Source organism: Haliaeetus albicilla, chromosome Z, assembly GCF_947461875.1.
Source record: "Haliaeetus albicilla chromosome Z, bHalAlb1.1, whole genome shotgun sequence".
Taxonomy (NCBI): Eukaryota; Metazoa; Chordata; class Aves; order Accipitriformes; family Accipitridae; genus Haliaeetus; species Haliaeetus albicilla.
In genome coordinates this window covers 48662959-48675210 of record NC_091516.1, presented here as the reverse complement: position 1 = coordinate 48675210, position 12252 = coordinate 48662959, and the positions used below count along the sequence as shown (strand labels likewise).

At 38.6% G+C, this 12252-nt stretch overlaps 1 protein-coding gene across 4 annotated transcripts in view; it reads left to right on the top strand.

Moving 5' to 3' along the window:
* EFNA5 (ephrin A5) overlaps positions 1–11485 on the top strand; it is a 217774-nt gene extending 206289 nt beyond the window's left edge. For all 4 annotated transcript variants that reach the window (XM_069776877.1, XM_069776879.1, XM_069776878.1 and 1 more), the window contains 3 exons: positions 1731–1796; positions 2189–2269; positions 7302–11485. In XM_069776877.1, coding sequence (XP_069632978.1) covers positions 1731–1796; positions 2189–2269; positions 7302–7423 — 269 coding nt within the window. In that variant the 3' untranslated portion in view covers positions 7424–11485. The remainder of the gene's footprint in view (positions 1–1730; positions 1797–2188; positions 2270–7301) is intronic.
* The last annotated feature ends 767 nt before the right edge of the window (positions 11486–12252 follow it).

Below are 12252 nucleotides of genomic sequence, written 5' to 3'. Positions count from 1 at the left end.
AAATGTCAGTAGAGGGAGTTTTTCTGACTTTGATTTAGTGAGAGCCTATAGCAAAGCCAGCTGTTACCACTTCTTAACTGCTTGTCATTGTGAAGGGGGGAGCATCAGTTCTACACACTTTTTGTCTTTTGATTAAAAGAGGGAAACAGTTTTTCAAGCACTTCCCAACACGTGCAGAACCACAGCATTAGGTGTATTGGACCCATTACTCCTTTTTTGTGTTTGTACTGAATTTGCTAGTTCTTCTTTGTAAGTTCTAGGAAAAAGCTGACGCCTGCCTTGGAAACACATCATCAAAGACTAAGGGAATTTATTTCAAGTTAGTTGAGGAATGCGTCAAGTGTGAGCTCAGTACGAAGACAAAGAGTGTGCATTCATATGTCTGTGTATAAATCATTTCAGTTATTTTCACAAACAGGGACAGAATTAATAAAAATGGATGAAAAAATGATAAACAGAACAAACTAACATCTTGCCAGCCCAATCATCTTTTGTAAGTCAAGACAGCTTCCAATAGTTGCCATTTGCTGCAAAAGGCAACTTGTTCTGACCTAATACATAGTTTTCTGAAGGATGGGGGAGACTATGCAATGAAATAAAAATTACTTTGCAGTGCTTCAGGCAGTATTTTTCAGCTATAGCTTTTGAGGGGTTTTGCAAAGGTGAAGAAAATGTGTATGCAAATGGTCTTTCATAAGTTAAAATCTGCATGCCCAAGTCAAGTTGTTTGATTGCCAGTATGCTTGTTGAACTGCAGGCCAATGTACAATTTCAAAATGGCAGACATTGATGGAAGTTACCAATGTGTTCAGATTGGCAGACAATACACTACGGAGTCCAGTGGTGACAGGCAGGCGTATTTCCCTATGATCATGTATTTTGAGGCAAGCACAGTTCTAGAAAGGAAGTTTTCACAGCAGCACTTGTTCCTGGGAAATAAGTAGGGGCTGACACTAGTCTTAGGTGTATGATCTTTTGCATTAGTGCTAGACATGTTGTTTCCACTTACTTTTTTTCTCCTCATACAGTAAGTACTCTTAAAATTAAACACTTTGAATGGAAAATGATGAGAGAGGGCTGAAAGAAGAAATAAGCTGGTTTTGGTTTATTATTTACATAACATGGGAAATCATGTTTTGACTGAAGCAAGATAAGTATTTCCTCAACAAAGGCAGATGTATTGGAGCATATGGAGGCTGACTGCTGTAGAATTTAATGGTGTGTGTTTCTACTTTTGTGGCAGTATATACATAGTTCTATTTTTAGCATTGACACCTTCAGTGTCATTTTCGTTTTTCATCCCTTTTAGGGTTGCTGAAGCATACGGCCTAGTGTTTCAAAACTAGCTTTTCTCTAAGTGATCTTAATTATTCTGAAGTGTAATTTTTCAGAGTAGACACCTGCATTATAGCAGAAGCTGTATTAAAAAACCTCTTGAGAAAAAGGTGTGGAAAGGTGAAAGGAGATAATGAAACATTCAAAATACCACGTGCTTCACTTCTTCCACGTAAAATAATCAAAAAAGGGATTAGAATAAAATCTGCAGTTCTTTCCCTGCTTTTGCATAATGAAGCTACTTTGTGCACTTGAAGTCCTTACATGCAGAGGCTGAAATGTGGCCAGCCCTTCAGATGAAGGGAAGATAAAGGGTATTTTATTTTAGCACGAAAGATGATTTGCATTTTCACTCTCTTACTCTTCCACTTGTCTTCCTTCTTCCCCATTTACAGCTTCTGCGATCCCAGATAATGGAAGGAGATCCTGTCTAAAGCTTAAGGTCTTTGTGCGACCAGCAAGTAAGTTCTTCAGATTAAGCTTTCAAGGGTGGCTTTGTAGCGCATGCTTTACTGTGTGGTCTAGTAAACAGCAGTAAATCTTTTTTTTACTGTTAAATCTTGTGTACCTGTTCTGTACAGCAACATTTGTGTTATGGTTTTCGTCGTATTTTCTTATCATTTTTCATAAAGCTTTGTTTTAATTACATGGCAGTTGCTAACTTGTTGTTTCTTAAACTGTTGTACAAATAGAAGACTATACTGGCATTTGGACAAGTGCCACAGACTTTAAAATATAAATATGTTTAATTATATATAGTAAATAGAGAGAAAAAAGAGAGAAAAAAAGGAAAGTGGGGAGTTTAAGGGTGTCTCACTAACATATTTGGCTGTTATCTCTATTTTTGTTGTAGACAGCTGTATGAAAACTATAGGTGTTCATGATCGTGTTTTCGATGTTAACGACAAAGTAGAAAATTCATTAGAACCAGCAGGTTAGTATGCTTAGAGAATCTCTTTTAACAAATGCGTGTATCCCTCTGGTGCTTCAGTACTTTTTCCCTCTTCTCTCTGCATGCTTCGCATGGTGCAACTGCTCTGCTTTTGCACATTTCTAGCAGTGCTAATATCACTTATGGTGTATTTCCTCTATCCTTGTTTAATGCAGGGGAGGAAAAATGTTGCTTTATTTGTTTTTTGGGTGATATGGTTTAGTAAAATATGGTGTGTGCCAGTGTAAAATTTTCACCAGTATCTCGAAGTCACTGGCCCATCCAAGCTGAACATGCAGCATGTTGGCAAAACACTCTATTTACTAACTGGGCCCAAAGTTTTAGAAATTAAGTCAATGGGCACACTTCATTTATTATGTGGTTTCAAAAGACTTTGAGAAAAACAGAAAGACTGCTTGTTTAATGCTGGTGCATGAGACTGGCATGCAACTGACAGAGTTAGTGTTTAAGTAAGAAATTAGTCCTTTAAAATTATATACATTTGTATGTATATTTGGTTAGGTGAAGTATCATTTTTACATACATGCACGCACACACACACTGATATATGTAAATTCCTATCCTGTTTTTATTGAAGCAAACTTAAGTTTTGGGGGGCTTTTCTGTCTTTTTTTGCAAAACACTGCCTTAAGAATAAGAATAAGGCTTGCTATGATAAAGCCCCTCATTTGCTCATTAACCTCCACCATCAATCAAGCTGTTGTATCTTTGTGTGGAAAGTACATGTGTATTGTTTGTATGGCTCAGGTTTATGAGAGATAGAAGCATGTTTAATTCTAGGGGTCTGAGTAATCCCCCCAGTTTCAGTAGCATGGCTCATGACATTAAAATCAGGTAGATATGTTGGAAAAGTATTTGCAATAGTAGTATTACCTGTTTGTTTTATATTGTTTTATACACACTGCTCACACACTGTTGTATTCAAACCTGAGTAATTAAAATACACAGTTAAATAAACAAATTATACCAGAAGAAAACTACTTACATGCCATTTAGTATATAACCTGAAGAACAGATTACCAAGATCTTTTTTTCCCTCTTATGTTGTTTGAAAGAGACTTCCCCATTGGTATGAAGCAACATACTACTTTTTTGCGCTTTGTTATTTGCAGTTCCTTTAACTAAAAGTCATTATTTATACAGAAGTATAAATAGGGCTTTCACAAGTTACCCAGTTTGAATGACTTATCAATGGTTACACAATAGATTTTATTATTTTTCTTTAAAAGGATTTTTGGAACTCTCCTAAAAATTTTGGTTTTGACAATCAAGGATGTTCTCTAAGCAAATCTAAATGCAAGGAGAGTGCATTTACATTAGCTATATTTGTGCATTTATTAACAGCATTCTTCTACAGAAAACATTAGGATGATCTTTCCCTGTTTCTAGGTAGCTTATGAATCCAGAAACGCAATGCACTTTTTTACATTTTGTGATTTGGTGAACATGGGCTAATTAATGTGTATTTCTCATGGTACTGCTTTGCAAAAGAGATCATCTGGGTACTAAATGCCTGATTTTAGTGAACTTGCTGAGGTTTTTTTTCAGTAATGTTGCTCACTTCCCATTGAATGGCTGTACCTAACAGCACCATCACAAAAGCATATCGTTAGAAAGCAGCAGGCAAACCAGGGAACCAAAATCATATAAAGAGCATCCTGCAGTCTGAGATGAAATACTGTTTGTGTTACCAGAAAGAAATAATAGCTTTAATGAAAAGGTTTGCTAACAAAAAGTTCCCACTCCTGACATCAGTGTATATTTGCATTATTATTTGGACCGGTCACCATTAGATAATCAGTCATTCCCAGATCCACCAACTTCTGTCACACTTTTCTGTTATTAGGCTGTTAGACTTGCTGCTGCCTTGGTGGAACTTGCTGCATGTGATCTGTGTCATGTACTAATTTACCTGACTGACATGCATCTTCTGGTTCCGTGCTCTCCCCTAGCCTGCCACTGTCTTCTTCCACAGTAGACAGAAGAACTGGGAGGCAGGAGGGTCATGTTCAGCGGATTACTTACTTACTTACTATCACCTTTCTTTTAAAAATCTCCATTTGTGTGATTTTTGAACCCTTGTAATTTCACTGGTTTTGTTCAGGAATTTGTAGGAAACATCTATAGAAATCACACTTGGTTCAGAAGTGATGAAAGTAATGAAGCCTATTCATGTCCTTTCCTTCTCTTCCTCCTTAATAATAAAAATAAAAATCTCTAAACAAAAATTGCAGCTGTGCATATCTGGAAAAATTGTACCTGAAGCATATGATGTAAAGGTATGTGATCTGGAAAATTCATGGCTGTCAAAATATTTTTTTCTATTTACTGCTGGCATTCCCAGTCTTTAGCAGTGACCTTCTAGATTTTGCTCAGCAATTTTGTTCCCTTGCCTTCAGTGTTTAAAATAAAGCAAAACCTTTTCCCCAAGCATTAAGGATTGTGCAGTGTTATAATGCTGCACATCCAAGGAAAATCATATTTGTAAAGTGATTTTGAGAACCACAGATGAATCATGTGCTCTGAGTGCAGAAACCTTGGGACTGCATTGACAGAAACCCCAGATGATTTCTTGAAAGAAATCCCTTAATATTACATGAAAATTAATTCTTCTGTGAAGAATGGCTTTATAAAAATGGCATCATAGAAGATCTCCTTATTTTTCATTTAAGAGAAGTAATCTTTTTAGTTTAGGGCTTTTTCATTGAGTTTTTTTTAGCAGTAGCCAGTGTTGCAGTTGTGGCAGTATCTGATAGTCAAGGAGAATGAGGATTTATTACTGCTCTACACTAGTTCTGCCCTATTGTGTTTTAGTGCTGACTCACAGATGTAATTAGGACAAAACTGTTGACATTCAATGTTGCAAATTCAGACTTATTTGCAATTCTAGTGACGATGCAAGAGGTAGAAGGTAATGCACATCATTCTCCTCTATAGTTTCAGTGCATCAGCAGTGAGTAAATGTTTCCAAATTGGGAAGAGCTGACTCTAAACATTTGAAAGGAGGTAGAGCTCACAGTTAGAACTGGGATTTTTTTTTCCCCATAACTTCTTAGCGTATGATTTAATTGGGAAGCTGCTCTTGTGAAGTACTGTATTCGCACTGCAGTGTTGCCAAAGTACAAGAGTGTAACTCAGAAGTAAAATGTGAAACAGCTTTTGGTACTGATAGCCACTGGAACTGGCACTTGTCAGTAGCCAGTATTCACTGAAATTTTTAGATTCCTTTGAAATAATTCTGGAGGAAAAATATTAGGGCCTCGTTCAGGGCTGAAGTGCGTGGAAGGGTCTCCCTGCTGTACATGGTGAGGAGCTGTAACTGAAGTCATTCCAGCCAGTCTTTCCCACTGACATCAGTGGGACTTTCATCTGATGATGTCCCTTTCTTACAAAGGTGAACATATTTACAGGTGATCAGTGCTTGCTTTTCATACTTTTGCCTTGAGCAGCACTGAAGACCTGTTATGCCTGATGTGATTGTAGCGTCAATCAGTGCTGGAAAAAACATGCAATAAATTGCTAATCCAGTTTACTGTGCATCTTGCTGTGTAGCCAAACTGGGGCTGGAGAGCCTATTAACCTAAATTATGCTAAGTGCTCTACCTGCTTCTGTGCTAGGTGTCAGGGGTATAAAGGGGAGGGAGCTTGTTTCTAGCTAAAGCTAAGTAACATGAAAGGCTCCACGCCAAAGTGGCATGGCAATCCCAGTGCCCTGACTCCCACTTCCCTTAGTGCCTTTAACTGGAACTGCACAGCTCTCACCCAGTGTAATCCTGGCAGTGCAATTTGTTGAGATGGGAGCTACAAGACAGATACATCATAGATATGTCGACACCTCTCATAAAATGGTGGAGCTTATTACCCTAAGTAGTGAGATACTATTAATTTTCCTGGAAACTTAGGCACTCTAAAATAACTTATGGATACATTTTGAAGCCACTTCACACTTCCTAAAAAGGTTTAGCTTATTTCATTCATTTAGTACTAAAAATTCAAAATTTAGTACTGAAATTCAAACTCAGAGCTGACTTTTTATGGCAAGCCTCAGACAGATTACTTTTAAAATAGCTAGATTAGATAGCTGTGGATATGGTGGACTTTGCAAAGAAAAATACCACACCTATAACAACATTTAAGTTTAATTTGATTTTACCTACCTATTTTTATGTTACAAGCTGTGGCTTTAAGGATGATCTTTAGTTTACAAAAACTGATCAGAGCTTTATTCAGTATCACAAATTTAGTATTTGCTACTGTGTTCTCTTCTGCCAGTAATGTATAAGCATGTTTTCCCAAACCAGCTGGTTCTTTTTTTCATTAGTTTTAGCAGCATATATTTAAGTCTGTATTTTGTGTGCCAGAAAAGGTGAACTGTTACCTACAAGGCTTTCCAGATTGAGTATGTATTCTATAAAATTGGAGATTGTCATGTGGTAGCCTTTAAAATTATGTTTCAAGAAAGGCAGACTGGTCTTATATCCTCTGCGCATCCCTAGATGTGATATACTTCAGTGGAAATTTTATGCATGGAAGTGGAATATATGCTTGAGCTTACAGGCTGTCATTTCAAATTCAGGAGCCAAAATCTGTAACTGAGTAAGGGGATTAACTGCAAAATTAATTCTGAGCACGTGCAACTCTTCTTCAAGCCCTTTTGAAAATCAGGTGTTTTTATTTAGCTGCCTCCCTATTGACATTGCTGTCTAATGAGCCATCCAAAGCTAGAGCTACAGTGTTTTATTAGAAGAGGAATCTTTCATTCCTCAATCTGCTGAAATCAGGCTTACTTTCTGCTCCTCTGGTCTTCAGTGGGAGTCTTGCCAGTAAGAAATGCAGGACTTGGCCCCAAGTTGGTTACATAATGAGGTATTACACGCTTGTGAAAGTCAATGACAGCACAAGGTTCATTGCCCTATTTCATAAAGGCATTGAAATCTACTTACAGTTGTCGGCTCAGTGAGAGTTTATTAAGGATGCAAAATCTCATTGGAATGTATGCTTTCTGTTTGAACAGATGATACCGTACATGAGTCAGCCGAGCCATCCCGTGGTGAGAACGCGGCACAGACACCAAGGATACCCAGCCGGCTTTTGGCAACTCTATTGTTCCTCCTGGCAATGCTTTTGATATTATAGCACAGTATGCTCCGGCAACCTGTCACAGAAAATATCAGGGTCTTGGAACATCAAAGATCCACCTAACTGCTCATCCCAGGAAAGGGACTGTATTGTTTTTGCAGATGTCAAATTGTTATTTTTCCCTTTTCCCTTTTCTTCTCCCGTTTAGCCTGAACTCAGCAAAAATTTGAAGGGGATAACTAGCTTCAGCACCCATCCCTACCTACCTGTGACTTTCTTAACCCCTCCATATAAATAAAAGGACTCCAAATGAAAATGCCAAACTATAATAGTGACACTAGTGATTCTTATTTTCCTCTGCATTCTCCTTTAAGAAGTCACCTCTGTTAGCTCACTGTGTCATCTGTATGTGGACAAGGAAGAATAGTGGCAGATGCAGTCAGTGAAGGATAAGGGAAGTGAGTGAAAGCCTGGGAGAGTTTTTCTCTCTGATACAATATTTATGCCTTCTCATTCAGCACTGTAAGATGATCATGCAAGGCATCGTGTCACCGTGTCAGGACTGGAGGGGAAATATTAAGAATAGATATAATATAACACCATTTCCTCCAGGAGTTTCTAAATGAACAGGCTTCTGAAAGGGAAAGATTATGTTTCTTCTAGGACTGTCTTGAAACATCTTTGACAGTAAAATTTGTGCTCACATGTAGAAATGCTGTCTTTGGTGAGAGGAAGAAGTTAGTATTAGAAATGTTAGCACACAGCAGGCAAGGTCAGATTTAGGAAACTTCACTGGGGGTGTGAGTGCCTCTGTTATTTCGTTTTAAGGGGATAATGCACACCGGATTATTTTATTTTAAAACAAATCACCGTGGTGCTACAATTTTTTTCTTGAAATGCAGAGGCACTTTTGAGAATAAAGTGACCTTCCCCAGCGCTGACTTAGTAGCTGATAGCCTTGGATGCTGCTCTGGGTGTTAATACATGCTAAGAGAGGACATCAGTGGCCAGAGGAAACGTGTTTGGGACACAGGATCTCCAGTGTGCTCTTGATTTGTCTCTCCTGCAAGTTCCTCAGTCATGGGAATAAACCACATGTAGAAGAAGCCAGGACAGTCTAGTAATATTCTTTGGTAGGGGGAAAGAAAAGAAGTGTGGAATATGAATTCAAGGGTTGATTTTTTATCTTTTCCCCTTCCAGCACAGTTTGAAAAGTAGAGGAAACGTGTTTATCAGCCAGAGATAAACTAGATGGGCTCCCAAAGACTTAACGAAATATTTTTTTAAAAATCCACTAGAATAGAAAATACATTATTTAGATATACTTTATGCTGAGAGTGAGTATATATGCTTGTCCTATTTAAACATGTGAGAGAAGTGGTAACCCTTGATGCAATTAGGAAATGGGACTGTCTTGTTTGATGGAATTAGGAGTGACCCTGTTTAAGGAATCTGAGCCTTGGCTAACGTAGAACCTTAAAAAGTCATTTGCCAGGAAGTGCAAGCCTTGGGGTATATTTTGGCTAGGCTGCCATGAAATTTGGACTGCTAAGCGTAATCAGGGAAATATCAGACCAAGACTGAAACAGAGCTTTTCTAACAAAAACTGTGATAATTATGTTAAATGTAAAACAAAACATGGAGCACATTCATGCAAAACAAGGGTTTTCTATATTAATTCTGAAGAAGAAGTCTGCTGTAACAAAATTGAATGATACCATTAATGGACAGCACTTTGTGGGCTTTTTTTAATGAAGAAAAGCTTTCCAGCAGTTGAAGCAGCCCACTATTCAAAAAAGGAGGAAAGGGAGAATGATATTTAACATGTAAAGGAAGGTTTATGCATGCTAAACTATGATCTGGGCTTGCCTGATATCATACAACTTGGTCATTAATTCAAGGCCTGTGCTTACAGGAAGAATGTAGGAAATTTCCTGTTGCGTGAAGTGCACACAATAAAGATAGTCTAAACAGTAAGGGAAGTCATCATCTCATTACAGCCTATCTGGTACTTTTCTGTCTTTAATGTGGATGTGCTTCGTACACACACTAATACTTCCAGTAGGTAGGAATTAAAAAGCTTTGGATGAGGTGAGCTTAGTCAAAATGCACCTTCTCAAATGGATTATTACCTAGACTACAGATAATATTGCATGATAAGTAACTATATTAAAATTATTTCATACTAGTAGTGCCAATTTAGTGTAGAAGTGGTGACTTCATTTTTCATCCTTTGTCTCTGAATGATGTCGGAGTTCAAGACATACGTTTATCCATAGCAAGGGATTTTCACTAGTGTTATTGCTGGTGAAATTCACCCCTTCGTGTTATCACAGAGCCCTGCTGGGTAGATGAGGAACTACACAAGTGATACAGCTGCTTGGCAGATCTGTCCGCTGCCTGGCGTGGTGTGGCTTGACGGCATCAGGCAATCCCAGTCATACATACCAAGTACATAAATGCTAATGGGTTTTGTGTTGCATTGCAAATCTCTGGATGCTTTAAATGCAGACGTTGGTGCAAATTACTGCTCCCTTCCCCTTTATCTGCTCCAGCTCAAGTCTGAGGGACTGATTTTTCCTCAGCCTAGGTGGCTAACTTACCCCCATGACCTGCACTCCTGGCTGCCAAGGGCATTGCGATGTGAAGCAGGGAAAATAGGGATCAGTCAGTTTAGTGGATACTGTGTATCCTTTAATAGACAAGGTAACATTTCGTGTTAGTTTAGAATATTGTTTTGTACTGTACTTACTTGGATGGCAAAGGAAAGACAAGTAAAACTTAAAGCTATGTTCTTTAAATTCTGTATTATTAGCAATCTCTGTTGTATATAGTGTTTGATAATAAAGTATTAATTTGATTCTTATGTCTTTTGTAAGTGAGAACAATAGACTTTCAGGATATTAAAATCACGCGTTGATTACAAGACAGAGCTTTGAAGCATCAAGTGTGATCATGGCTGAGAACTGAGAGACAAGTGGCCATGACACTGCAACATACAGGACTCATCTTTGAAATTTGTTCATCATTGCAAGACTTCACAATGTCAAGACCTGGAACAACATGACTTTTGATGATCAATGTTTTGTCCTCAGTGTTTAAAGGTCTGATGTTGGAGCCCTGTGGTTTCTGTGTTAGTTTTTGTTCTTTTGTATCATGTTTGTTTCTAAAAAGGCTTTGGGGATATAACAACTCTTCTGTTATTTTGTTTGTTTCTTTCTTTTTTCTTTATTATTTTTTTCCTCCTGTTTTCCTTCTGGTTTTGTTTCCATGAATAGTTTTTTTCCAGAAAGGATCTTGCCAGTGTCATGTGTGATATATGTATGTACTTGGTTCCAAAAGAACTAGAAACAAATTTGGGAGGTACTGAGAGTAGATGAGTAGGTTGTTTCTTTTCCTATATAATTGTGGAAGGAAAATGTTTGTCTTTGTACCTGTTGATTCCCACTCCTAACCCTCAAAACCAAACTTAATCCATTGCCTTGTGAGAGCAATGGTTCAGTCACTTTCAGATGCTTAGAGTGTTAACTCTTCCCCTCCTTTCATTACACTTGGATTTTGTAATCACCAGTTTTAATGTACAACCCTCCACACTTCTCTTCCCTCTTCCTGCCCTTCCTCCTCTCCCACCCTTCTCCTTTTTTAATTTGGAGCTGTGAATGGGCAGATCTGTTTCTGGTCTGGCATCACTGAGTTTTTCCCATGCATTCACTCTCGAGCTTCTCGGATGTGAGACAAATCTCCCTACAATAGGCTTGCTGCCATTGTCTGTACAGTTTAATAGATGCTGGCATGTTGGAGGTTACCCATGAGTCTGCGAAATCCGCTTTCCATGCTTACTCTTGACACCCCATTGAAGACACTCATTGTGTATGCATCTGGGTATGAAAGTCCAGCTCAGTGTGGTCCTGTGCTTGTACTGCCCTGCTTTGCAGTTTCTTTGCACTTATTCATTGAGTGCTGTTTTTGAAATGCTTACATTATATGAACTTAAAAGAAAATGTTAAAAAAAACCAAACAAAACCCACCCAAAATCCCTGCCCCGTAAGATCTGTATTTGTATATACACGTGTCCGTACAGTTATACTTAAATAAAATTAAAGATTTTCATCATTTTAATTGGTTCTCTTAGGCTACATTTTTGTTCAATTAATTACATCTTTATTTTGGGGGCTATTTGTACCTACCTTACATATTTGTGGGCAATGGAAAGTGATGAGGAGTAAGAGTGGGAAAGTGTGAAGAATACAGTGGGCACAACTGACTATCTAGAGTTGTAAGTACCAACGTCCTGGCTGATTTAAAGCCTGGCTGCTCTGCTCTTCACCTTTTTTTTTAATGTGTTCATAGCTCTTCCAAATACTTAGGAGACTAAGAAACTATGTCAACCAAGTGCTGGAGCATTACATGGTTTCTGTCATCACTTTTGCCGTGCTCGGGGCCTCCCGAGCAGTCTTCCTTAATCCCCTTGGTAACAGGTGGTTGTATGGTGTAACTCTTGCTTCTTGAGGAATAGAGCCAGCCACAGATTGTGCAAACAGGGCAGTTGCACGTGGTGCCCCTCTACCAGGATGCCCCTCAGACTGACAAAGAGATGGGGTTGGAAGTGGCCTTGAAATCTCAGCCATGCTTTTCTTTACAAAAGGGAGAAAAAGGGCTGTGAGCAGTGGGAGCCTCATGGATCGGAGAATTTGAGCAAGGGTGCCTCCTGAAGGGAAGAGGAAGAATGGGGAAGCAAACAACTGGCTGGCTGTTTCTCCTCCTTCCTTGCACCCCTGGTCCGAGAGCCTGATGTAGTGCCTCTAAAAATGCACAGGACTGGATTGGGGTTGACTTGTATTTAGGTCTGAAGTGGTTGTCTTTGGCAGTGCCCACTCACTAATCAT